Source organism: Labrus bergylta, chromosome 6 (assembly GCF_963930695.1).
Source record: "Labrus bergylta chromosome 6, fLabBer1.1, whole genome shotgun sequence".
NCBI classification, from domain to species: Eukaryota; Metazoa; Chordata; class Actinopteri; order Labriformes; family Labridae; genus Labrus; species Labrus bergylta.
Window position 1 is genome coordinate 19,421,897 of NC_089200.1, and position 27,967 is coordinate 19,449,863.

At 40.3% G+C, this 27,967-nt stretch overlaps 3 protein-coding genes across 3 annotated transcripts; 1 reads left to right on the forward strand and 2 right to left on the reverse strand.

The window, feature by feature from the left end:
- Window positions 1-8,948: 8,948 nt before the first annotated feature.
- org (oogenesis-related gene) lies at window positions 8,949-11,019 on the reverse strand. Its single transcript, XM_020632158.3, has 6 exons — window positions 10,700-11,019; window positions 10,518-10,589; window positions 10,233-10,443; window positions 9,530-9,687; window positions 9,169-9,273; window positions 8,949-9,075 (listed from the first exon to the last, which is right to left on the reverse strand). Exons 1-6 carry the CDS (start codon window positions 10,754-10,756, stop codon window positions 9,028-9,030), a joined length of 651 nt encoding a protein of 216 aa, XP_020487814.1. The 5' UTR covers window positions 10,757-11,019; the 3' UTR covers window positions 8,949-9,027.
- Window positions 11,020-16,843: 5,824 nt separating this feature from the next.
- On the forward strand, window positions 16,844-21,113 carry peak3 (PEAK family member 3). Its single transcript, XM_020632151.3, has 4 exons — window positions 16,844-17,157; window positions 17,468-17,607; window positions 17,987-18,537; window positions 18,854-21,113. The coding sequence occupies exons 1-4, from the start codon at window positions 17,105-17,107 to the stop codon at window positions 19,895-19,897; spliced, it is 1,788 nt and encodes a 595-aa protein (XP_020487807.1). The 5' UTR covers window positions 16,844-17,104; the 3' UTR covers window positions 19,898-21,113.
- Window positions 20,866-26,968, reverse strand: oaz1a (ornithine decarboxylase antizyme 1a). The gene is given in 6 exon segments (XM_020632167.3): window positions 20,866-21,524; window positions 22,862-22,947; window positions 23,274-23,449; window positions 23,991-24,077; window positions 24,079-24,145; window positions 26,787-26,968. Coding segments are annotated over 6 exon segments (666 nt in total). The 5' UTR covers window positions 26,906-26,968; the 3' UTR covers window positions 20,866-21,393.
- Window positions 26,969-27,967: the final 999 nt, after the last annotated feature.

Sequence of the window (27,967 nt, forward strand, 5' to 3'; positions counted from 1 at the left end):
CCCTCCACCTTAATGAAGGGTACTCAGTTCAGCTGTGGGTGTGACGTCAGACGGAGTTCATTCAGTGTGTGAGTGTGGAGGGTACGATGTGATGAAAGGCCCCTCATAAAGTGCTGTCAACTACCCCTCATACTCCTGGTAAGACAGCTGAGAAGACGATACTTAATTGTTTTAATCACTGAATTTCAAATTCATTTTTTAGACAACTTCTGCCTTCAAAAAATAAAATGCTGTCCGGCACTGATAAACAAGCTACATTAAAGGCTTTTCAATTTGCAAGATACTTGTTACCTTGTTAATTGATTCATTAAAAACACAGGTGTTTTCAATTAATAAGACTGATTAAAGCTCCAGTCAGAGTTACTTTGGTGGAGCAATTTTACCAAATACTATGCAGTAACAGTAATGGTAACAGTATGTTCTTGCACCAGAATAAAACTCTTTCATAAGAGGCATTTTGATTGGCCACGGTAGACAAGAACAGGTGTAACAAATGTTATTAATGATGGCTCAGCTCCATTAGCTATGACAATGAGTCAGCAGGAACGACACCGGATTATTATCCAGCTCACCTGAGTGGAGCTGAGCAGTTTTTAATAGAACTAATTAAACCATGTGCTTTTCCTGCTATGACAGATCAAAGTGTCTGCTTTGAAAAAAATCTACACAAATCACTCGACGAGGGGAAGATCAATCAGGCAGAGCTCATGCATTTTCTTGTACAGAAAAGCAGTTCATTTGAAACACTGCTTACTTCTGCGTAAGTGTTTTTAGACACACAAATCTGTAGTTGAGTGATCTTTGTAAGAAAGAAGCTAGCAGTGTCATTAATCAAGCTAAACATGAAAGCTAAAATCATCCATCCACATGATATGGGAACAGGTAGGTACCCTGTTGACATGGTCAGAGAGAAGCAGCTGCCCTCACATTATTGCTCAAGAAACATGAACGCCAAAGATATCATTCACTTAAAGACATAACAGACACACTAGAGGCACTGCATGGTCACATAAGGCCAAAGAGCACCCTATCTCACTACCCCTAACTCTAAATCTAAATACTATCTGTTTTAAAACAAACCCTTACCTCTGAACTGGAGGTACTCTTTGCAAGAAGAGGAATTTAGATGGTAGGAGCATTTTTGCAAGCAAGAATGCTGCAGTTGAAGGTAACACAAGGCAGGAAGGTGCCGAGTTATTCAAGAGCAATACCTCCTGTCAGTACAGTTTGCATGTGCAGACTGAGTCTTGGATTTGTTTTTTGTTCAGGTATTGAGATTTCAAACAAGTTTAACTTTGAGACCCTTCTCTCTATCTAACCTATGGAACTTTATACTTTTAATAAGTGTCTCATAGTACAGTTTGAATCAAATTCAGACGATTATTGTAAATATTCTGACACATATTATGACACGATAATTTTATAACATATTTTACTATTTCCAAATTGTTTAACCATCATTTTCTTTGTTTTATGTTTAAAAAAAATGTTGATAACATGAAAACAAATGTAGGTGTTGAAAGTGATGAGGCTCCTTGTAAAACACAACTGTTTTGTGAAAACTGCAGAATAATAGACCTCAAAAACTTCACTTCATGCTTTCTGAAAGTGTCCTATTTATATTCAAATATTAAGTATTTCACAGTATTTCAGCAGAGGTTCTCAGATTCTGAAAGCAGCTTAAAGTGCTGCTTAGTATTCATGATTAAGACGAGCTAATTCAAGAACTACAGTAAACCTGTGTGCTGGGCCATTACACTTTGTGGTAGTCACTAGTTAGTACCATTTAATTTTTGGTATTTTACAATATTTATTTTATCTAAAACATTCTTTATACTCCGAATGTTAGAAATGTTGATTCTTTTGTTGCACAGCTCTTGTCCAATTATTTTGTCCAAAACAGCCACATGCTTGGAAGTGCACATTTTAAATCATGGGGGCCTTTGAAAACATTGATGTCAACAGCATGAACACAGATAATAAGGCCAAATCACTAGCTCTCCAGTTTTGATTCTTATGCTTTTAACTTTGTTGTGATAGTATGTTTCAAAAGATAATTAGAATGATTATTCATATCCATAGCAGCTCGCTTAATGGTGGACTGAGCCGACTAGAAGCAGCTAGCAGTTAGTGGTAACTTTTGCAACAAAAATCCATCAAGCTGTTCATCAGTGAACTACATTACTGATGAAATCTGCTATGAAGGTGACAGGAAACAAAGAGAACTCATCCCTTCGATCTATCTTTGAGAGATTTGTAGTTAATCAGGAACCTTCCCATATTCTCAGAGTATGAAGTCTTACCTTTAGGGAGACGTTAGAGCCAGCAGATATAAAAGTAATCGCTTCAAGCTCTCCTTCCACTCAACAGCCATAGCTCTGCTCTCAACAACCAGCTTACTTTAACAGCTTTGAGTGCCTTCTGCTCTTTTTTCGTCTTTTTCTTGGTGTGCAGTTTTATGGATTTGTTTATTCTTTATCTTGTTTTCCCTCACTGATTTTTATATTGTTTTCACCATCATATTTGCCCTTAATTCTTCCTTGTGTCTGAGCTGCTATTGTATATGTGGTACTTGTTGATATTTTATCTTTTTTTTTATTCTTGGGCACATTGGTATTCTTTCACTATTTATTTGTTGCAATTCATAATATGTCATTGAAGAGAGTTGTGTAGTGTTACAGGGCAGGTGCAATATAAGCTAGTCCATGTAACTTTCTCGTCATTAAGAATGTAACTTCTTACTCTGTCAGCGTAGACTGTCTTGTTTTTCTGTGTGTCTCATTTCTGTTTCGCTGTTTGATGGATGTACCGATTGTGATTGCAGCTTTGTGTGGCATGGTTGTCCAAGACAACTTTCCCTCAGGGGGCAATCAAGTTTCTCCTTATCCTTATTACACACAGAGAGTTTTAGCAAAGCAGCTTTTGTGTTTTCAAAAGGAAATCAGAAAATATTTCCACCAAACTCACTAAATTCACTTAATAAAGTTGTGCTATCATAGTTTGAAATGCATATTTTATTACAGTAGTCACTGAGGCTCGGTCACACAGAAAATCTTCCCTCATGCAGCTTCTATTTTTTTTTTGGTATTATTGAACTAAAGAAAAGTTATCAAATTGAGTGCCACATGTTGCTTTTCTCACACACAGCACAGCGGTCACTGAAGTGCGTGTGAGCATATTTCCATGTAAATGTAAAAGATTGAAGCATGAAGCTGGCCAGAGCGCACAGACATGCAAAACTGTTGTGTACAGAATGTAAAGATCTAAGCTTACATACAAATCACTGCACAACTACGGTTACAGGGAACCTCATTAATGTAATGGTTTATTAAACTCGATTACAGATCCCTTACCAAGGAAACCTGTTAAGATTACAACATATTTCATTGACATCATATCATAACAGTTGTGCAAGTAACTATGCAAATAATGCCTTCAAAAACACGTGGCGAGGAGGTTAAAGTTCCAACTTTTTGTTAAGAACAAGGCTATATGTTTGAAAACTGACACCTCAGAGTCTGTCACATCCAGAGCGCTGGATACAGAAAGTGACAGATTTCTGCAGTTGGTGTGAACACAATTAATAAAAGAGAGTCAAAGGTCAGATAAATGAGATGAGAAACCATCCACACAGCAGCTCCCTATTATAAATACAATTGTACAAAGAGGCACATAAAGAGAGTCTCACCATCTCTCTGTTTGCCAGCATGCTTTGGCTTCTCCATGTGTCATACATTGTCTCACTGGTCTCTGGTTTGTGTCTTAGAATAGCATTTTAAATGTGTTTGTGTTAATGTGAAGTCATTTGCTCTATGACATCAGCAAGGCCGTGCACATTTTGCTGAGAGTCAAAGGTGTGAGTGACCTTTGGACAGACAAGGGCATTAACAATCCCCGGTATAGCAGCAGAGCCTTTAAATTCTGCAAGATTGATCAAGGAGCAAGGTGAGACGTAAAAATACACTTGTCCAGATGAGAAGATGAGTAGATGCCCCCGGATGTTCAGGGGAGAAACTTTGAGGATTAAAGCTGGCGTTTGATAGTTCAGTGCATTAGATTTTTATGTCAAACTATAGGGGGATAAAACAGACTTTTAAAAAATGAACAACATTGAAATGTTAATTAATCATCAAGAATCATTTTTACTCCATTCTTTCCTGTTTTGTTTTGACAACTGACTTGATTTTCAGAGACAGCGCCCCGAGGAGGGACTTGCTCATCCACCAACTGTCGGTCCTCCAGTCACTCACATCACTTTGGGCAACATCGACTCCACAAAATCTGATTTCCATTCAGCACTCTTTTACCTTGAAACTATTGTTGGAGCCCTGATTTTCCTCCACATTCAAGTGAATGACTAACTGAGGACTCCACCTGTCTGCTCCGATTTTCATGCCCCTTTTCCTGTTCTACTTCTCTGAAGATGATGGATGCACTTGAAATCTTCAGGGACACCTGGTCGTTAGGCTGGAGGTAAAGCAAATCACATTGCATGACTGTGTTGGGAGAGGGGAAGAGACTGGGCAGCGAAGAAGGGCAGAGCGGATAAGTAACATGCAGGGGAGCGGAGAGTGAGGGCTTTTGTTAGCTGACATTACAGAGTCACATTGTAATGTAGAGGATATAGCCTTCAGGTCTGACGGGAGGGAGAGACCCGAGGAGCAGCCGGCACCTGCTGCCAGTCATTTAAGGTGACAGTAAGCCGTGGTCACCCAGTCCTATTGTTTGCTCTGCAGAGTGTTGAGTCTCTGGGCATGAGAGTGTGTTGGCCAGAGAGCTTTCAGAGCGATCTACACTCTGATTAATACCAGAAGTTCTCAAAAAAACATAGTTAAAAACAAGCTGTGACATCGCCTGCAAGAGCCCAGCATGCCAACTGATCACCTAAACAAATGACTGCATACAGAAATCCATTAACACATAACAAGACCTACACTACATTCACCACACGAGGCAGGCAGCCTATGTGCTATAGCACACCTGGGACTGAGCATGAAATTCATGGCCCCCATCAAGATGCTGTTTTCACCTTGCAGTTGAAAGGCAAAGGCAGAGCTCCTGGTTCCAGCTGGTTTCAAACACCACAGATAGAGGTCGATGCTCTCCATCGCTGCCTCTGCCGAGCAGCCTACCCTTCAAACGTTCAGACAGCTAAAAGAACCCCCAGAGACCAGCAGTTCCTCTTCTTTATACAGCTCTTGCTGCTGTTGCTGCCCTGCCCACAAACACAATCAAGCACTGAAGCTGTGCAGCTTCTCTAAGGTGGCGGTTTTCTTTGTACACAAGCATCAGAGCTGGAAATCATCTCGGGGGGGAAAAGAAAAAGAGGAAGTCAAAGTTTAGTGTCAAAACAACTTCAAGTGTTTTTCAGGAATTCATTTTAAGTAGCTGGGATCATAGAACCACTGCATTATTCTTATTTCTGCTGGGTTATGTCAACTTTGACTGATAAACACAGACACCATACAGAATAGTAGCCCACAAGTAAAGATTTTAATCAAGGTCATAATGCTAAAAGCATGCTTAGGCTGTAATAGGTGTCAACCTTTTTTCCTTCATTTTCCCGCCCACATTTGTAAGGAAAACTTGTACCAAACAACACAGTTGCAGTAAATAGGTACATCAGAACAATAATAAAAATAGGCTTTTTTCTTTTCTTTTTAGATTCTTATCAAAATGGTGTCTGAGTTGGAGCTACCTATAAAAATTGTGTCGAGCAAGGCCATAGCATTCTGACATGGTTTCAAAGTCTCTGAATCCCTGATTATCAAACAGCAGACAGTGTTGACTTTTTGTCTCGCCCATTGACTGAACCCTCTGTCGATAGTGGCCACCTTAAAATCTGGGTCATGTATACGCTACCTTAAGATAAAGATTTATCTTTGAACGTTGAATTGTTTCACTAAACTAGACCAGGTATCTTAAGGAAACCTAACCCACTGACTCTGGATATCATATTGTTTGGCAGCCAGTTGGCATCCTTGCAGGCCCATCAGACAGTGGCAGCTCCATGGCTTTCCATTTGCCAGATGTTCTTGTTTGCACCAGCATTAGTGGTCTCAAGACTTTTTTTCATGACACATTACAAAATGTAAAGGTTGTTGCAAGAATCATAACAAATTCAGGCATAGTGTATCTTTGCACCTCTGTAAGGTGTCTTAATTTCTGTCAGTCCATACCAGAGCAGAGATATACTGTTGATTAATATTCAACATAATTAAATTGAGCTTTTATGATTTACAGTATGCAATCAACAATACAAAAAGAGAGATTTGGATAACTGATACCGAACAACAACGGTGAAGAACAGTTGTCACAAACACACTCAACAATATTTAATAGTTTATTTCCTTAAAACTAAGAAAAATTGTACAACATTCCAGAAAAGGCTTGTTCAAGGATTACTTTACCGGAGCGGATAAATAATATTTTACAACTTTAAAATTCACAATTTGATACCTTCAGCACATTTAATCAAAATGCTCTTAAATCTCAATATTTATCTAAAAAAAAATGTGTTAACAGTCAAATCTATGTTTTAAACTGTGGTCATCCTTTTATGTTAATTGATGTTGTGTTTTTGTATTCTAATGTGTGTTCTTTTTAGTATGTTGCATTATTCAACATGCAGTCAGGTGCCCTTGAAACCAATTTAGTAATTAAAAAAAGAGTCAACTGAAGTATGCTAAATAAATATCATTCTTAGTTTCTCCCAGAAACATATGTCATGATATGCAGATAGTGTATACAGTTATACTCATTCATAGTTTATATGTCTGTGTGTAACTTTCACATGTTCATGCCTCAGGACTACCAGAGACATGTCTTTAAGCAGGTATTATGTTTAAGTATTGACCTTGCATTACTTAGAGTATAATATATATAAGGAAAAATACTTTTTTATAAAGCAGCAGAAAGTCTCAACACTGTATCCTTAATTTCCTATAATGCCATTCAACAGCTTCTCATACCAAGACAATTCTAGACAGTCTGGTAAATTGGAAATTGAAACACAGGTTTTCTGTTTAAATTGGACATCAAGGTTATTTCCTGATGAATGACAAAGCTACTCTGAGCCACAGAAGATATATAACAGTTTTCTTCTTGCTGAGTGATTCTCATGAATTATAAATTGACCTTTAAGAGGTTCATCATTGGAGTTCCCCTTCAAACTTGCTATACTTTAATACTTTCAGGTTATTTATTAAGATAATGAATGCATGACTTCTGCATGCAAATGACACAGAAAGTACCAACTAAACTAAAGACCAACATAAGCTCATCTTTTACCACATACCAGTAGTATGTCCTCAACCAGAGTGGGCGAGTGAGTGCTGACTGATGGAGGAGAAGCAGCAGTTCAGTCATTTACAAGAGTTTCACGTGGCTCTTCTCTGCCGCCTACTCCCTCAAACACAGCTCATGCTCAACAGGAGAGAAAGGCTGAAAGTGTGCAGGTGGACAGAAGGGGCACCGCTGTGTGGGCAGCACAACTTACAATCAACACCATCTCCAGATGCTGGTCATTAGAATGCAAAATGTCAGCAGCTTTCCCTCTCACCTGCAGCAGAGAACCAGTGGGATGGAGAGCTCAGAGATAACACCCATTTTCTGCCTGGATGAACTCATGTCAAACAGCCAAGTCACATGTTTAAATTCAAAAATAGCACTAAATCATCCACTGTCAGGGTGATATAGGTCAAAATCAACAGCCTAAGAATGAATTAGAATGGCCCATATGTAAAGTTTAATCTATTGAGTCATTCATGACAAAATGCAACCTTAAAATGTAACGGTAAAAGGTGCCAGTATAGCTAAGTGGGTGAAGCAGGCTAGAGTACTCGTTGCACTGGTAGCAGGTTTGACTCCCGGTTCTGATGCTGTTTGGAGCACGTCATCCTTTTTGTCTCGAGCTGTCCAATCCAATGAGGCATAAAAGCCCCAAATAATCCCAAGAAAATCAATTTCAAAACACACTGAAAATATCTTAAAATAAACCCTATATGTTCAAAAAGAGCAGATTAACAAGAAATACAGTGTGGTCTGAAGGAAGTATGAGGGCAGGGTTGGCCTTGCATCCATGAACTGAATTTCCCCTTGTGGGATTAATAAAGTATAAATTATAATAATGATGGCTGTAGTTCTCAAAGTGGACAGCCCAGGTTTAACCCTCTGCCCCTTTTCTGCAGGTCCTCCCGAACACTCTCCCTGGTGTTACTCTAGCCACTGTTCAATCCTATAAGCCTTAACACCAAGAATAGATCTTTAAATGTTACAAGAAACACTGATGAACAGCAAAGATGGCAGGTAGATCTAAAATGTATGTGCATTCCGAAAAACCTTTACAAAGAATCAGCTTCAATATTTATGGAACAAGTGTACTGTACTTCAGGCTCAAAGAAAGGTACAATCTGCCACAATGCATTAGGCAGGACAATGTCGATGTTTAAGTCAGGAGACATACTCATGAACGTTACCATGTTGTGCCACAAAATATCAAATCAAGCTCAAGTTCTTGCACCTATGCAATATGCAACTTCATGCCAAGATTCTTTTCTGCATTATCATGGTTTAAAAGATTTTTCTACTTCGGACGCAGCTCTCCTGACCCTCCAATATTCACGTATGACACTTTAAAAGCCCATCATTTACTTGTAACCTTAATATTGCATTTAATTTGTGCAAAAAGTCATGTTGCAAAATGTAACCTTGTTAGCATTCAGTGCGATTAGAACACACTGTCAATAGCAGTCAGTAACTAACCTAGAATAGCTCTAATCCCAGATAACTTGTAGTACCGTATTTAGATCCAATGTGATTTTGACATTACATCATGTGTATGAAAGATTTAAACACCTTTTCATTTAACCACCAACAGCCTTTGTTTCAGCCATCAGTGGCACAGTAGAGATACCGTTGCTGCCATCTAGTGAGAGGCCACAGCAATGTCAAAGGGAAGGGTTTTATTTAATAACACACAACATACAAAAACACTGAAAACATTAAACACATCGTTGAGAGAACATATTAAACTTCAGCCAATGGGACTTCAGATGGAGAGGATGGCGCAACAACCTATAGGGGGAGAAAAAAAAAAAAGTTAGTGCATCATTTACAGATCATAAAACCAAACGCTTAAAATAAAATTCACAGTGTCATGGCTCTTACCGGGTTCACTTCAGTGATGTCCTCGCTTTTCCACTCAACCTCAGTGTCACTTCCTGTGCCGTTGTGCGAGCAGAACTCCTCACTCTCAGTCTCTACAGTACTGGGCTGAGAAAAATTTGGAATTTGACAACTTACCTTTTTCCATTTCATGTTAAGGTGTCTAAGTTAAAATAACTGAAATGTGCATTTAAGTGCATCCTTTTCATCACTGGAATATTGAAAACATTTCTCATTTGCCATTTAGAGCAAGGCCAGGCCATAAGGAAAGGCAGCTTTACTCTCAATTTAAAAATAAAATCAAAACACTAAACTAAAATTAGTATGGGGATTTGGGGCATTTTCTGCACCCTCAAGCACCAACCTCATAGTCAGGATCCTCTTCTGAGGCCTCATCGTCAGCAAGCTCCTGAGTGAGTGCCTCCACCCAGGTCGGCTGATCCTCATCTTCATCCTCATCCAACTCATCCTGCTTTCTCTTGCTGCCCTTCCCGCAGGGTTTAGTAGGAGAGACTCTGATTTCTGTTCGTAAACAAAAATAGAAGTTTGTCACCATGCTTTTTTTACAATGTCATGTTCCACTGAAATACAAAGATAAATCACACAGTTGTGGCATTCGAACATCTGATTTGAGCCTTTATGGATACCTTCCATTTAGTTTTGGGTAAAATATAAATAAATAATTGAGAGGTGGATAAACATCTCAAACAAAGCCCATCAGCCTAAGAAAAGGTGTTTTTCCAGTCATTGAACTTGAACTGCTGCACTTAACATGGTTCAACAAACACCCTCCTTAGTCCTGATGTTTTAGCAGCAAGTTTGATTAATTTTACATTCAAATGACAATATTTGTTAAAATAGGATGTCCAGACTCACTGTAGGTATTCCTATCAGGTCTAAAATATGGGGGGGTTAAACTTCAGAAATGATTGTTTTGACCATTTATAAGTCCATAAAGTGATCATGACATTGCAATTTGATTATAATGTTAAAACTTTGACCGTACATACATAGTCTTGTGTAGCTGGTCATGGAGTTTGTCGACGAAGACATTATTGAACTAGTACCTGGGGACAGGGAGCGCCCGATGCTGCTGGACACCGGGTAGCCCAGGGCGCCCTGCACCCAGCGGGGCAGGATTGACAGCAGCAGACGGGTGACCCTGCGCAGGCGCTTACGGCCTGTCAGGCTTTGGCGGGCAGGACTGGAGGTCGCGGGGGCTTTCTCCTGTGGCTGACGGAAGCCCAGCACCCAAAACAAGCCGCGACAGGCGCGTACCTGTGAAGAGGATCCACGTTTAGGTCACATGTTAAGCGAGCAGGTCGGTACTAGACATTAGCTGCTGCTCGTACCACGACGCCGAAAGGCCAGAAGAGACCGCGCACCACGTATCGAACCACACCGTCTCTCCTTTCGACCGTGAGCTACAAAAAAAAGAAGTTGTGGGGAAAAAAAAGAAGTGAAAGCTTCGAAAAGCGAAACACACGTCTTTGTGTTCATTAAAGTAATAGGCGATTACTCCGGCCACCATTACCTCTGTGTTTTGGGCCTGCTCCTGCTCCATGGTGTCTCTGCTGATTTCACTCGCCATCCTGCTGCGGGTCGAAGCCTGGGGGGGGGAACCTGTTGGCTGCAAGCTGCACCGAGGAGAAGAAGCTGGAGGACTACACAGTCTGATGTTTAGGGGGTTGAGATGTACCCGGGGTTTCCCACTGTTTAGCCAATCAACTTGGACAAATGCACCTGGTGCAATCAGATCCGACCAATGGAGGATTCCCGCCAATTAACGAGCAACAGGACAGAGATGGTGACGGTGATGGTGAACAACTTGGGCTTCTTCATCAAAATGGAGAGCTATTTAAATCAGTAGAACAGGATGGTACATTTATTTATCATTCTACAGACTTAGTCAAAAGTCAGCTGCAGTGGTTTTGTAGAAAAATAAAATATGGATGAAATGACTTAAAGCTTTAAATATTTTTTTTTATTAGCAGTGCAAGAGGAAGTTACTGCAAGTGAAACTATTAAACTTAAAAATAGTGTTGAAAATGAAAATATCCATGTTAAAGATGCAGGAAAACACCAGTTAGGTCAAGACTTATCAACCATAACATGAAGTCCTTCTAGCATCACACAAGACAGCATTACTTTCACAGATACAGTTTGAGAGGCACTTAAAGGTAGGCCTATATCATTTCTAAACGAGGCTGTAGACATGAAGAATACACAGAAGATAACATTTTAATGTTTAAAACAAACTTGAAAATGTCCAATTATGCCATTGCCAGCCAATACAAAGTATTTTGCAGACTCGACTAAATAGCCAATTGTTGTCATAAGGTGTAACAATTTGACAAGGCTTAATTGTGTGTAATTTTTCATCAATGCGGCACAAGCTCAGTCTGTAGGGACTTGGGTTGGGAACCGCAGGCCAGGGTTCGCCAGTTCAAGTCCCGGTGCAGACCATAGACTTTAAATATTAAATTGCAGACCAAAATATTGAAGTTAGTCTTGTTGCTGGAGAAGTGTCAGGTCACTGTGGTGTGCTCTCTGTGTAGCAGCCCCACTCTGACATCATTAATGCATGTCCAAAGGTCCTGTTTGTGCATGAGTGTATTTCAATCAGGAGAGACAAGTAAATGATTCATAGACAAATGTATTTTTTATGTGATATTGAATGATTGTCAGAGAATCTTTGGCAATTGAAGTTGTCTGCCCTGAGCGACAGCAAGATCTATCCCCCCATGACGTCCAGACACTGGTGGTGGAGGTGTTAGATGATGATGATGATGATGTCATCTGAGGCTGATGGGATAAAAGCTGATCTAACTGAAGAATGGGGTTGACGAGAAAGGCTGAAGATATGGTCTGAGGATGAAGGGATGAAGAGGCTGACCAAACTGCGTAGACTGGGGTTGACCGTGCGATGGCTGATACTGTGATCTGAGGCTGGTGGGATGTAAAATGTTATGAAACTGCGATGGTTTGGTGGTGATGGGGAGGTGGAGGGTCGCTCGTAACGATGACATGAATGAACTAGTGGAAGAGAGACATTTTTAAACAAAACAGCAGCAAAATAATAGGCTTCTTCAAAAAAGCTTCTTCAGTTCTAAACTATTTAGTGGACGGAGCTAGAAATGTAAGCCTCTGTGGATCATTAGCTTGCTAATAATCAGTATTAATTGCTTATTGAATAGTTAATAATAGCAACCCCACTCCACACTGAACAGCAGCTTGAAACCATTACATCACAAACCGTAGCATGTTTACCCAAGACACTTTGAGAGGCAGTAAGAGGCTCCAGCATGGTTCGCTCCTTTGCATATGAAGAGGTTCATGAAAGAGGCCCATTATTTTGCTTCCATACTTGACAGGCTCCCTTAATTGGACAACATTTCCTGATTCTTTCGTCACATATACCCATCTGTTGATGCACGTTGTGGAGGACAAAATGCGGAAGTAGAGAGGTATAAAAGCCTGTCATCTCTGCGCTTAACAAACTACAACCGAGCCCCTGGCAAAGAAAGGGAAAGAGTGATGGATAAGACGGCAGTCACACGGACTTTCAGCATTGGAGGTATTTGCAGTAGAACCAAAGCTCAAGACGACTTCTCCACAGCACGCAGGCACAGCAGTGCGGGGATCCGTGCACTCTTGTGGGCTACAGGCAGTGCAAAGTCCCTCGGTTGCTCTATTGGCTCAGACTCTCAGATAAGCCAGCAGAACATTTTTCCAAATATCCTGACACCTGACAGCATACCACAGTTCACCATACCTAGACTGTCTGTGCAGAACAGCTTAAGATCATTAGACCAAGAGGCAGAGGATGATGATGTCGAAACAGAAGAAGGCTCAGGGAATTCTGGGACTGAGCCGGAGCCATCTTCTTCTTCCTTAGCATCGACTTCTACGCTCTCCTCATCCAGATCATACCCGGGTGCCAGTTTGGTCCTGTCAGACCGTAAGGCTGAGCGCAGTGTCTCTGACCCCTTAACCCAGAGGAGAGCTCGTCTTCAGAGGGAGGTTTCCAATTCCTGTTCCCACTCGGATGCCCAGCACTGCCTGGACCCCGTCAGCAGAGCTGCCCTCTCCCTGCCACACCTTACCAAGGTCACCACCCCGTACGGCTTCATCACCCTGAGCCAGAGCCCACACATGGCGAGCGAGGAGGCACTTCTCTGTCAGGGGATGCGGCGCTTAAATAAGGACGATGAGACCGCATGCTGTCTCAGCAAAGCTCCCGGGACGGGGACAGTAGACAACAAAGTTAGCTCCTCACACCTGTTGGGAGACAAGAAGAGACTCTTAGAAGATCCAACTGACTCTCAGAAGGAAGACGTATTGGTAAAAGGAGAAAAGGAAGCTTTCACTGACAAATTCGTCAGTGCCACAGTTTCATCCTCTTCTAAGCAAAGAGATCAGGATGGCAAACTTAAGCGACGCTTTTCTAATCTTATAAGGAAACACTTAAAACCTCGCCATTTAGATTGAACTTATTTGCAACCATTTCAATTTGCCATGTCCATTTGCTCATATATATATGAAGCAGTTATTCACACCATCATCTTGATAAATAATACAGCTTTTCTCTTGTGTCAGTACACAGAATGTCATAATGTTTTAGCTCTGAAAACCTGTGAATATGAACCAATTGTTGTCACTTGAAAAAAAATAAACCAACATAAACAGAACTTTGCAGTGTGTGGCGTATAATATTTAAGTCTCATATAGCCATGGAGTATTTTATTTCACATTTCCTGTTTCTTATGTCAAGGATCCCACAGGGTCACCTTTAAGATTCTCATCGGGGGTACAGGGATACTTCACTTCAGCAATGTGTTTAAGGTTAATGAATTCCTCCACCGCTTTCAGGGTCTTAAATGTCACAAGCTGCCTGCTCATATTCAACCCTGTGTGTTTAATATGTCTCTGTAAAGCTTTCACAGATCATCCTGCAGGAGTACATGGGTGCTGAGAAACTAAGCACCTCTCCTCTCTCCTTAGCATATGAAGAGCTTCAGTGGAGAGGCCCTTTATGATGCTCCACTAATGCAGCCTTGTATCTTGCATCCTCAACTCTCCCACGCACTGAAATGTAGTGGTTTATTGTTAGGATGACGCAGATCGCCGGCCTCTAATTAGAGGAAAAGGAGTATACAAAAGTGGGTCCCAGATCGCAAGAATAGATTATATTTGTGTATGATGTATAAACACCTTCCATGTTTGTTTATGCACATGACGAAGGTGATTATTTAAAAATGTACACAGAAATATTCAGAACAGAGTGCCAGTTTATATCCCTTCAACTAAAAAAAGAGTTGCTCAATTCCTCTATAGGTTTAACTGTGTTTACCTCTTGTGACCATAATGCTATTATATCTGTTAGGGTCAGTCAAATATGAGACACACTTTTCAACATGCAATTCAACAGCATCACAAACCACATCCTCAAAAATGATCAAGTCAACGCCCCTAAAAACAGGAACGCTTTTCCTGTTCTTCCCCGTAGAGTTTATGTCTGTAGTTCACACGACATCCCTCAGTAGTCTTATTTTAAAACACTTCATATTAAAGCATGTTAACTGCAGTAGACTTATTTATTTCAGGAGAAGCATTTATACACAGGTTCTGTTTGAACACCACACTTTACACCGCATGCAGATTGTTTTTGTTAATGTTCCTCATAAGCTCCTTATAAGGGTATTCTTGTAGGCTATACACTGGGGGTCACTTCCTATTCAGTCACAATATGTTCACAGACACGTGATGATCATCATCTGGTGAATGTTATGGTGTAAATATAGCAGAACTACAGGACCATGACTCTGAAAAATCATTAGTCTGTAGCCCTTTGGTTGCATGAGTCATTCTAGGGATTCAGTACTCTAGGATCACACACTCCTCAAGAATACACTTTGTGTAACACGACCACAGATATAATGATTCCAATATAAGTTTATCATATCACACGTCTGTGTGGGCGTTATCTCTGTGTCACTTACAGCACACAGGGCTTATTACTGACAACAGGATATCCATACTTGGTCATTAAACTGTGGCTTCGTCATAGTGTTCTTTGCTTTGGGCTCTGGTTTTAAGGCTTTATTTCTTTGTTCATATCCAATGTTTATGCTTTTTATTTTTATATTCAAAGTTCCTTGTAGGATGTACAATACATGCACCCTGTTTTTAGCAAAAGCAATTTGCCATACCTGCAGGAGGCTCAAGGAAATGTTGATCTTTTTGTTTTCTTAGTCAACCACCCTGATCCAGACTGAAATATCCAGAGACTATTGAATGGATTGCTGTGAAAGTTTTTATGGTCCCCAGAGGATGAACCCAGTTGGTAATTTAATTGATTTTTCCCCTAACACAAGTCACATTTATACATTTTTGAGAATTGTAGTTTTTTGTTTTGTGTTCATTTTTTGGGGGGGGCCTTTCTGCCTTAAGTGGAAAAGATAACTGAAGAGAGACAAGAAATGCGGGAAGGAGAGAGTTGGGGATGACGTGCAGCAAAGGGACAAGGTCAGATTCAAACTCACGGCCACTGTGACAAGGACTAATAGCCTCTGTAAATGGGGTGCGCAACATAACTGGCTATCAATAGGCCATTGGCGCCAAGATAATTGTGGTTTTAATTTTAAAAATCTATTCACCTGCTGAATGGATTCCATGACATTTTGTACCCACATTGATGTGTGAAGACCACAGATGGACTTCTAGCATCAAGTCAAATTATGAAGTTATTCAAAGCATTGGTTGATGACCTATGTACCTAAATCCCATTAGCCCCTTGCTGTACTTTGTGTTGAGTGCTAATTCAAGTAAGCTAACATACAAAAAATACCAAATATAACTTGTTAAAAATGTAAGCATTGCCATTGTGAGCATGTTAGCATACAGGTTTAACATTTAGCTGAAAAACTGCTTCCTCAAAGGACTGCCTCACAGACACAGTTGCATGGCTGTCGACTATTAGTATTTCTAGTTGAAACATTTCTTGTATTTCCATTGGCTTATACTGAGTTGTGGCACCGTATTCTCTTATCGGTTTTATAAACAGAACATTTCTAAACGTGGTAAAAGATGTGGATTTTCATTATCAAACTAAAACCTAGTCTGATTTGTCATGTAAAAAAACAAACAGTGTCTCTTTCAATGCATGGATGATTCAAATGTCATGTTTTAGTTCTTATAGGACAAGTAACTCACTTAAATCACACCCTTCACAAAGTTCCTCAAAAAGAGTTTACATTTTTCAGTGTGCTCTTTCCAGGGTTTCCTCAAGGTCACTTGTTATAGGAAATACTTAAACTAACAATCACTAAAAATAAGGCATCTAACTAGATACTGTGTGCAAGACATGCACATGGTGAACCATCTGTCTTTATCTGCTTAAATATTTTACCTTTCTTTTAAAGTCAGTGAACTCACATACAAGCACCAAATCCCAAAGAAGTCATTGCATGAGTTAAGGCCCAAACTGCATCATCTACAAAAGAGAAGTTCATGCTGAGGCTCCATGTGGCAAATGTAGACCAACGTTGACTGTGAGAAAGGAAGAATCAAGAGTGAAAACTCGAGCGGCTTTGCTGTAACTGCTCTTCCCCATTCTGTCGAGTTGAGGTTAGCTCAGCAAACAGTTTGCCCTCAGTAACACTTCTTTTCCGGTACCCACCTCAAGCTTTGACTCAAAAGAACGATTAGTGCAAAAGATTACGAAGTCACTTTGAATCATACATGATGAGAGGCAGAGGAAGAGAGGGAGAGAGAGGCTGAGAAAAAGTTGACAGGGGGAGTTGCTGATGTTAAGGACGCGTTTTTCAGGGAGGTACTGACCTAGCCACCTGTTAGATCACGAACACGTTTTTCAGTGAAAGCGTTGAGCTGTGAGACAGAAGAGGGAGCACGTTAGGTGATACTTTGTAGATTCCTGATGGCCTCTGGTCCTGGGGAACAGCCACCAGCGCTGCCTGTTAAACAGCACAGGTAAGAAGAACAAATAAAACATTTTGTCTTTTAGAGACTGTATTCATTTCTAATTATTCTACAGATTCTAATACCTGTTTTTATATCAGGTCTTATAGTCATATGATCCGTGTTAAAATAGCCTAAAACATGAGGACAGAAGTAGCACTGTCATAAACTACACCACAGAAAAGATAAGATACACTTCAGATATATTATTTGCATACTGAACATAACATTGGATAGCATTTGCAGTCTGTGTTCTCACTGTGCATATAGTCATTGTGTAAAGGGTAAATGTTTTTGTTAATCTGTGCATCTTCTGAAAAAGGAGCCATTCATCCAGATTCTCCAGCCTGGAGTCCGACTCTGTTCTGCTCAGTCCTGGTGGACCAAACTACACTTACACTGATGTCTTTCCCGAAGCCCCTGACTGTCATGCTGCACAGTGCCCCATACACCAGCAATATGGTAGGACGAAAGAATAATGAAATAAGTTCAAGTGAAGGAAAGACGTTACAAGCACTAAATAATATTTAAAAACAATTCTACAGCTGGTGCACACAGCTCATTGTGATGGGAGAATACACTAGTGAGACTATGATGTGAAGTTCATCTTTCTCAGTTCTTGTTTCCAATGAAAAGAGGACTGAAAGAGAGAACTTTTTGTGTTTACTATTAAGGCAAGGCACAATGACTTTCATTACATTCAGACAAACTTCTTCATTCCCCTCTGGATTCTGATCCCCTTTTTTTTCCCTCCGTAGACTCTATGTCTAAACTGCCGTATGTTTATCTGTCTTGCTCCCCTCCCATTTCTGACTTTGATTATTCTTCTTGTGTTTCTTAGATCCCTTCCAACACCAGGTGAGATTTTTCTCTGATGGCAACCCTCCACCTGTCCCAAAGAAGAGGCTAGCTCGCACCCTCTCCCTCCCTGAAACCCATGCACCTCCTCTTTCTTCTCGTCTTCATCTCCAAAGACAACCGCAGAACTTTGACAACCCCCTGTACATGCTGGCCCCCATACCTGACACCTATTTCCATGGGGTGACTGAAGAGTTTCAACCAGTCAGAGAGAGTCCTGTCCCCTTTTTGACCCTCTCCCAGCTGTCCTTCGACACCCCTGATAAACATCTGCCCTACCTCTTTGGCAGCTTTGACGATCAGAGGGCAGTTTTTCAGGAGATTCAGCTTCGCCAGCTACTTTTTTTGAGAAGTACTGTGCAGAGCGTGGAGGCGGAGATCCTGCTGCAAAATGAGGCCACAGAGGTGGATGTCAGCTCTTTCCAGCCTGAGGATTTCCTGCTGTGTGAGGGCAGCAAGCCAAAGCAAATCGGAGACACAGTTTACTTCAGCCTGCACAGCCCCAAACTCCCAGGGAGGGTGCTTGGTTTGAGGGTAATGTTACAGCTCTTTAAATGACTTCACATATTTAAATGACATTCTATAAGCATAACCATCTTTTGCTGTAGTCTAGCATTAGTTGCAGTAAGGTTGTATTTGCAAAAATCTGTGAAATGCACATTGCACACGGCAACCAGTAAAAAAAACATGATCGTTATCAACTTTGGCAACGATGACACTGCCTTGTGGTACCATAAACACTTCCTCTAAACTGTCATCAGGTGTCACAGCCACAACAGGAAGACCAGACCTACATTTTTTCATTTTTAACACATGATTGTGTCTGTTTTACTTGCATCTTTCTTCGCAGGTTCACCAACAGACGGATGAATGCTCCTCAGCTCACACCAAACATCAGCCATCTCATGTCAATGTGCGAGATGTTATTGCTCATTTCCAACCAAGAAACGCACAGAGAACTGATTGCAGTGAATTACAAACTCAAGACCCCTCTTGTTCTCTAAAGTCAGACTCTAATGCCGCTAGAACATGCCGAGACAGCACTGAGTTTGCCACAGATTGTATGAACATTAATCTGTGCTCAGTTCAGTCTTTCCTCCAGAAAGGACACCCAGTGAGCGTTGAGAGAGACCTGCCAAACGCCACACTAGAAGACTTTGTTCAGGAGAGTCTCTCACTTCAAAGTGAGGACTGTTTGGATTATGATAGGCAGGTATGTGTTTTGTTAGTGCAGGTGTTGATAGGCTTGCAACATCTGTACATTAGTGGGACTGCAGCTGAACTCAGACCTCAGGAGGTCCTTTTAGTGTGGTCCAACAGAGAGAAGGAAGAAAGTGCTTCAGGAGTCAAGAGAGGTTGCAGAACAAATGAGGTGGAGTGGGAAAAGACGCCGGGTAAAGGAACAATCCAGATGTTATGGAGGACATGCGGAAACCCTCGTGTAGTTTTAACCCCACTATCTTCTTCTCTTCCAGTATCTCATCTGCTCACTTACATCAAATCCCGAATCATAGCCCTTATTCAATACTGCCTCAACTCACAAGAGTCGGCCACATCCTCATACCGAACAGGGCTACTTCATCTGTCCTCTCTGCTCCAGAGTGAGCAAAGCGCTCCACAGCTGGCAGACATGGTGGTCATGCTCCAGGTGATCCTCTGGGGACCATGTGTCCCACTCTTTGATCGCAGAGGATCTGTGACGACCACTGTACACAACTGGCTGACGGTCAAGCGAGCCTTGCTGTTGATGAAGTTGGCCGAGAGAGGGCTGATCCAGGACCGGTCTGGTCTGGACTGGGAGGACTGTATGTGCTTGCAGTACCTGTCATTTATAGATCCTGAGATAATTGTGAGCATGGCCAGTCAGCTTTGGCTCACTGTGAACTTGGAATGACATTCGTTGTCAATGTATAAAAATTTGAAGTCCATCTAAATAGAAATTGTTGTTTTGATAATTCTTAGGTAGTTGAAGGTTTATACCCCAAAGTGCTCAAAATGTACAATTGTCAACAACATATCAATAAATTGACCTCTGAATGATGTGTGCACTGATTTTGCATCCTTCTTTAACATTTCTTGCAACTGACTAATATACATGATTCAATCTTACATAGACTATTTTCTTTAAGAGTCACATAAATCTTAGTAATTTATAAGATTTGGGGTTTTTTCTCGATGGTTTGAAGAGGCAAGACAAAAAAATAGGTACATGTTCCCATGTACCAATCAGGGTTTGAATACGAGCATCAAAAACGCCAGTCTGGGTGAAGTCAATAGCAGACTTATTAAACTCTAAACAATAATTAACAAGATCCATATTGTCGCCTGTTTTCTCATGAATAGGTGTAACAATTGAACTGAGGGTTGTAGATGAAGACCTTAAAACCAGGTTTTCAAGTGCTTGAAGACACCTACCGTTTCAAAATTGGTTGTCGTATAGTTGCTTTGCTTGTCCCACCTGAATTCAATACAAGCATGATGATGGACCAATAATGTTATTGGTAATCAAAGGACAAACACTCTGCTGTTTAAAACGGCTGGATTGAGATGAAATGTATTCTCACTGAAGAGACAGGACTGCAGAGGTGAAACAGAAATAATTTCCTCAAAATGTCCAGTGCTCGTTTAAAGACTGCTAATTAGCAACATGCTAAATTCAAAGAGAAAAAGTAAGAAGGCAGTGGGATGCAGCCATAGAGGTTATATGACAGCTAACTACCGAACTTGGCTTCAATGTTTTACTAAAGACTTTAATTTCCTCGTAGTAATACAACCTCAAATGTTCCTTTGCGGCCTCCTGATACCTTAACTAAAACAGGCTGCAGGTTTGTATGACTTCACATAAGCACGGACGCCACAAAGTAAGGTGAGCTCTTTTATTTAGTACAGTTACAACATGCAGATTTCTATCAAGTCAATCAAAGCAACAATTGAAAATCATGCACACATTACAAATTTAATAAAAACAGGAAAATCAAATGATAATTACTATGCAAACCATACCTACTTACATAAGTAAGATGAATTTAGATTTATCATAAATATCACACTGTGGAGATGATCACCTGTGGGGGGAGGGGGGGGGGGGGGGGGGGGGGTATCAGAGGACATCACTACACATCATGGGGAGTAATACAGTGGTGAGGACACAGTGCCCGGATATAATAAGGGCGTTTGCTCTACATTCCTGGTATGTTAACATCTTAACCCTAGTGCAATTATCACTGAAACACAGCACATGATAGGTAAAGGTAAAACACAAAGAAATCTCTGACAGGAAACCTCAACTGTACTTAACTCGGATAATATATACCTTTTCAAGAAATGATAAAGATGTGTGGGTATGGATTGGAATAAGAAGCAACATTTTGTTTTACTGCTCAGCCTCTTTTAATCATCATCAGAGGAGTCTCGCTCGATGCTGTAAGCCATGAAGAAAGCGTCAGGGCGGGAGGGGACGAGGGGATGACCCGGTCTCACAATCTCAAAGCCCAGGAAACTGAACGTACGGAGCAGGGGAGCTGAGGAGAAACAGGATGACAACACGTTTATATTTCAAAGACTCGATACAGAAAGTACAATGAACTGTACTGATTGAGTAAATTCATGACAGAGGTCAAAGGACGGTCAGGCATGCTTTGTAATGGTTGACTCTGGACTTTGGATTTAGGCATGCTAGATTAAAATAGACAACTAGTGAAACAGTGCATTAGTCTGTTATACTGTTAGTGGGTCAGGTGTAGCTTAAAGTTACAATTGTGCTGTTTGAACATCAACTTTAAAAAGGTGTGGGAACATTTTCTAGAATACTTTTAAGAGCTCTACTTTAAAATCTCCCACTCTCTTAGAGTTTACACTTTGTCTCTGTTCATAACTGTCAATCATGTGATCTCAATCTTTTTTTCTTTTCACTTTCTTTTACTTGCCTACTTATTTTTCTTCCCATTTTCATTTCTAAAAACATAACCTGACTTCCAGCCCCCTGCCTGTTTTATCAGAATGAGACTTAAAGCAGTACGAGACACCGTCAGGGAGATGGGGATTGAAGGAGGAAGAGGAAGTAGGACATTGATGGAGCCTGTTTCTTTTTTACATTATACAGTTAACCCAACATTTTTTTTAATGTGTAAAGTTCCTCATTTTACTTCACAGTGCTACATTGGATCAAACTAAAGGAGTGCCTGTTTCGTCCGGTCCACACAAGATTCCAATTTCAGGTTTAGATTCTGACTTTCTCAATGAACCTCCACATGAATTATTGAAGTCTACAACGTGTATGCCCATGAGTGATACTTTCAAAACATATCTCATCGCATTTCCCAAATGCTTAACTATTGAAAAAAACAAACTTAAAACAAAAATTAAATCAAGCTACTTTTGTTATAAGAATGAGCCGTTTAAAGGCTTTATATGCGATTTTTTGATCCAGCAGATGTCGCCCTTGAGCACCAGCATGAAACCAAAACAACTTGCGCTGCATTGTTGTGTTAGCATGCTAATGTTAGTGATCTTTATTATGCTCGTATCTTCACACTGCATGTAAATTTACCTGAAATGAGCGTGATCTAGAAACACAGTTAAGCAGTGAGTACAGTATGTTATTCTTCTTTTCTCTAGTCCCTCAATTAAACAACTTTTATACGCAAGGTGATGAGTTGTCCGGCTGTCCAGGCGATGTAAACAAACTGAAGATAGGACTCGGAAAACATCACCGACAGTGGGACTCGGGTGTTACACACATTGTAGACAGTCATGACTCACAGAGTTATTTTCAGAGGCTATACTTGATTTCTATTATATTTAAGTGTGAAAAATTGCATATAAAGCCTTTAAGAAGCTAATAGACAAAAGTTCTCACCTCTATCTTCACGGTTCTTGTGGAAACAGATGAACACGTGATCAACCTGCAGCTGCTCTTCAGCAAATTCCAGCAGAAGGGCGAAACTGTGAAAAACAAATAGTGTTCATGTTTGACAGGAAGGACGTTAGTAAACTACAGAAGAGTTGTTGACATCCAGATCACACTAAAGTTTGAGGTCTATGACTTGACTCTCACATATTAACATTTGATAAATGGTTAGAAGTTTCAGAACAGCTCATCTACTCTGAGGGTTCGTCTTTGCATCCACATTCAACGACATCTTTTCACGTTTACTTTCATTTGCAGCAAAACAATAAACTGGGTGTCGTTTCATTCGGTCCATGAAATAATAATTAAAATATAAAATGTTTGAACAAAAGACTTGCAAAATGTTTTTATGTCTACAGACCTGTCTTTGCTGCCCTCGGGCAAAGCTCCAGGGGGGATCTCCACATAAAGATTCCCTCCTTTCAGCGCCGCCCTCCAGACACAGTGCTTGCCTTCAGAGCGACGGGGCTCGAAAAGCAAGAAGCGCACTCTACTGTTTGCAGGGGGGGGCTCCTCAAGAACCAACAAATGAGTATCCTACAGGACAGAGAGAGAAGTGGGACGAGAACAATAAATTCACTAAGACAGATAAGGTTACAAATACAGGATACAGGAAAGGACATTAGTAAGAATTTAACACACCATCTGTAACTTTTCTGATTTACTGATAATGCAGAAGAACAGAATGATGAAAATGACAAAATTAATTAGAGATTTCAAAGTCACATTTTTAATTTAATACATTTCATCAAGATCACATAACTATGAACACCCGCTGCTCAGTCAAATACCCGAACATGTGATGCAGTAGAAAATAAAAAGCTTTAAGATCAAGTGCCTATGAGTCTAAAATCTGTTAATTTAAAAGAAACAAAAAAAACACTGCAACTGAAATATCTTAACACAAAAGCTTGAATGAGGTCAAACTGTGACATTATTCAGAACAGCTGCCTTTGTGTTTGTCTTTCAGTCAATAAGCTTTTCTTTCTGCGCTGTAAGGCCAAGGTTGGTCCAAACACAATCCTAACTAGAGAAGAGGAAAAGTGCTTCAAAAAATCAACTGTTGGTATTGACTTACAGAATAGAATAGCTTAGCTGAAAGATTGCGATCCCGCTGGTCATTCCCTCGCCCACCTGGGATCTTCAGGGGTGGGAGAGGGGCATCAGGAGCACCACAGAGGCCCCGGACACGGGTTACTGCAACAGCAGGAGCACCTCCTGGGACTGGAGATACTGGAATGTGAAACAAACGCACATATGGAAGGAGGCATTATTAGCGGTGAAGTCACGGGAGATTCTGCTACAATACAAAAACCAAACTGCAAATATAAACAGCTGGCTTAACAAACATTAACCAGCTGAGTTATTCATTTGTGAAAGAGTGAAACAGTTGCTTAAGGTCACGTTGCTTTAGTTCATTAACTGTCTGCATTTATACTCTGTGTGTTTGAAATCTATACTCAACATGTACCGACAGAGAGCAGGAGATGATGTGTCACTGGAACACATCACAGATGACTCATACAAAATGTCCCATCTTGTGTGTCACTTGTCAATCACATACTGACAACAACCCCACAGCCAGTCTTGCTCTATATCTGACACTGACAGACCACGTTCCTCATCACTGTCTCTTGTTTGTTGTAAGAAAAATTTAACTTCCTTTAACAGATCTGTGTGCCTTGGTTTCCGTTAGACAACTCCAGACTTGTCACATGATTCACAGAGGAGGGTCTGCCAGAGGAACAGGCTCAGTTTGTTTAACCATTAGCCTACATAAGCCCTCCTGCGTTGCTCCAGTTCACAACAGGCAGGAACAAACACCAGTTAAGCAAGTCAGATCAGCCATTTTAATTTAGAGGCCGGCTAATGTGCTCTATAGAATTAGCCTGGCTTGCTTACGCAGAAGTCTGTGTGTGTGTGTGTGTGTGTGTGACTGCATATATTTACAGTGTTAGGGAGTAAGCCTGTTCTCAAATCTTGTATATGGAACACAAGCAATTAGCAGAGGCAGCAGCACTTCCACAGCACACACACACTCGCAGATGCTCTCTTACGTAAATGTCACTGCTGTGCTATATGTGGAGCAGATGTGTGAAAACCATTGTCACTGCCATAATAACCTGGGCTGACCAAGTGAATACGTAACACAGAGCCTATTTGCCTGGTTGTGCAAGGCATTGGAGATATCCAACTAACACAGCTCGCCTAAATCCCATGATCTGATTACGTAAAACAGCCAATCAGCATCTTCATATTTAGTGTTCTATGCCAAAAAAACAAACAAACACGTGATTTATTAACGCCTGCACCATTTTTTTTTAAATCCACATCTCCACAGCAGAAAGCAACACAAAGCACCCTGGTCACATGGTTCTTCAGCTTATGCTTGCGTAAGCACCTTTGCTAGGTACGAGCGACCTTCTAAACAAACACTCGTCTCTAAACAAATACCATGTTGTTAACATTAAGAAGGGCAGAGAAGATATTTCTGATGGACATCCTACTGTTATCTCAGCCTAATCTCAACGTGGAACATCATGTTATTAGCTTTGAATGACTCAGTTTGAAAGGACAACTGCTTATGTCGACCGAAAACAAGGCTGAAAGGTTCATATAACATAGTTCACACAATCTTCCATCAATCTATCATTAAAGTGTTGCATGAAAAACATCTCTGCTTTGATCATGAATATATAAACCCTTAGTTTGGACAGAAAGGAGGGGGGAAGTAGGGATCTATTAAACAGTAAACATCTATGTACAAAATGTCATTTTTGGACTCCACGCTCCTCACGCAACCCCCCCCCCCCTCCCTTCAGTGTGCAGTGGAAATTTCCTACGAGTCCTTCACAACAGAGTGGCAAACAGCCTCGATGAAATTCTTGTCAGGACACGACGGATTTCGCTCGTTTCATGTGTCATATGATCCATATAAAAAGAATTCAAACCCTCTATGTTCGCATTTTACATTTAATCATCACATTCAGTCAAAAGAGGAAAAAAAATAAAACAAGTCGTCTTCTACAGTGTTTATTTTTAGATTAAAGCCCAGGGATTACCTAAAAGGTGAAAACGATATTGACTTTCTATCCAGTTTTAAACCAAATAAGAACATTAAATATTTGTAAGTTAAATAATTAATGTCATTGTTAAAGAAGCTGTAAATTATCATTTTTTTCCTACGTTGTCTGGCGCAAACACAACTTTACATAACATTATGTAACTGTTCTGGACGCCCACGTACTGCTATAATCAGAATATAACCAAATAATCTTAATTTGGTTTACGGTGCAATTGCACAATCAAAAAAATAACATCGGCGGCAGAAGGAAAGATTGGTAATCACGTTAGCCTCTATGCTAACATCTGTAGCAATCCCTGTAATCCCTCATTTACACTGAAGCACATTAATTAACTACAAAAATAATAATATGGCTACAGCTTGTCAAAAAAATAGGAAAACTATGTTAAAAAAATGCTACAGACAGCAGAGCCGACCCTTTAAACGACTGATGGCCCATTCATTATTATGGCGTTTCACATATTAGCTTAGCAATGTAGCTACAGCCGAGACATCAACAACAGCGCTTGTTTATCTGTTAGCTGAAAAACAATCATCAGTACAGGTTACACAATCGCGGGATATTTTTTTAAATGTGGGATGATTTATAGAAGATGTTTCGCTAATGACAAGATATAAAGCCACATTAGATTAGACTGATTGTTGTCCTGCTGTTATGTAAACAAGCACCGTGGGGGGACACAATATGCTGCTTCTCCGAGCTAGGCCGCAGGTTTAAGAAACACGGTAAGCTAAGCTTGCTAATGCAGTTAGCTGCTAGGACAATTCACGGAGACTATAACAACATACCTTTCACTTTCAGGTTTATTACTGGATTGCTCAATAACAGGCATCTCGGTTAAGTTTCTCTCTTTTTCTCTAACAAAACAATGACTATTCAAAATCGTCTGTAGGTTAGATTTAACCATCCGGCCAGCGTCCACACCAGCTGCTCGCTCTGTCCCCCCCTCTTCGCCTAATGCCGAGCGAGCTCGAGCTGAGCGCTTGGCAGGATGCAGTACTTGTGAGGGGCGTGGCCTGTGCCTCATGACGTGCACTGGGGAAAGTATGACGCAGTTGTTTTGGTAAATTTTAAATTCAGTGTTATGGCACACTTTAGTATGGAAGCCCATTTTCGCCAGTAAAAAAAATAAATAATAATAATAAAGTCTCATAATTTCTCATTATTATGACTTTATATCTCATTATTATGACTTTATATCTCATAATTTTGACTTTTTATGTCATTATTATGACTTTATATCTCATTATTTTGACTTATCTCATTATTATGACTTTATATCTCATAATTTTGACTTTTTATGTCATTATTATGACTTTATATCTCATTATTATGACTTTATATCTCATAATTTTGACTTTTTATGTCATTATTATGACTTTATATCTCATTATTTTGACTTATCTCATTATTATGACTTTTTATCTCATAATTTTGACTTTTTATGTCATTATTATGACTTTATATCTCATTATTTTGACTTATCTCATTATTATGACTTTTTATCTCATTATTATGACTTTATTATTATTTTTATTTTTTTAAAGATTTATTTTGGGCTTTTCGTTCCTTCAATACAGAGAGAGGACAGTGGACAGAGCCGGAAACCAGGGAGAGAGAGCGGGGGACGACATGCGGAAAGGGGCCACGGGCGGAAGCGAACTTGGGCCTACCGCTCGAGACGAGAGCCTCAACACATGGGACGCGCGCCCCTACCACCCCTATTATTTTCATTTTTATTATAATATTATTATTATTATTTAACTGGCGGAAAGGGTCTTCCATACTTTAGTTAGTATCAGTCACTTAAAAAAAAAGGTTGTGCCTGGGCTACTTAACCTCATGACACATTATAAAAATAATTAAAGTTCCTGTACTAAGAATGAATGCTCAATGCCGACAACCCCCATCTATATCTGACATAGCATGATAAAATTATGTGTTTTATTCTAAAATCGTATTTTCTTAA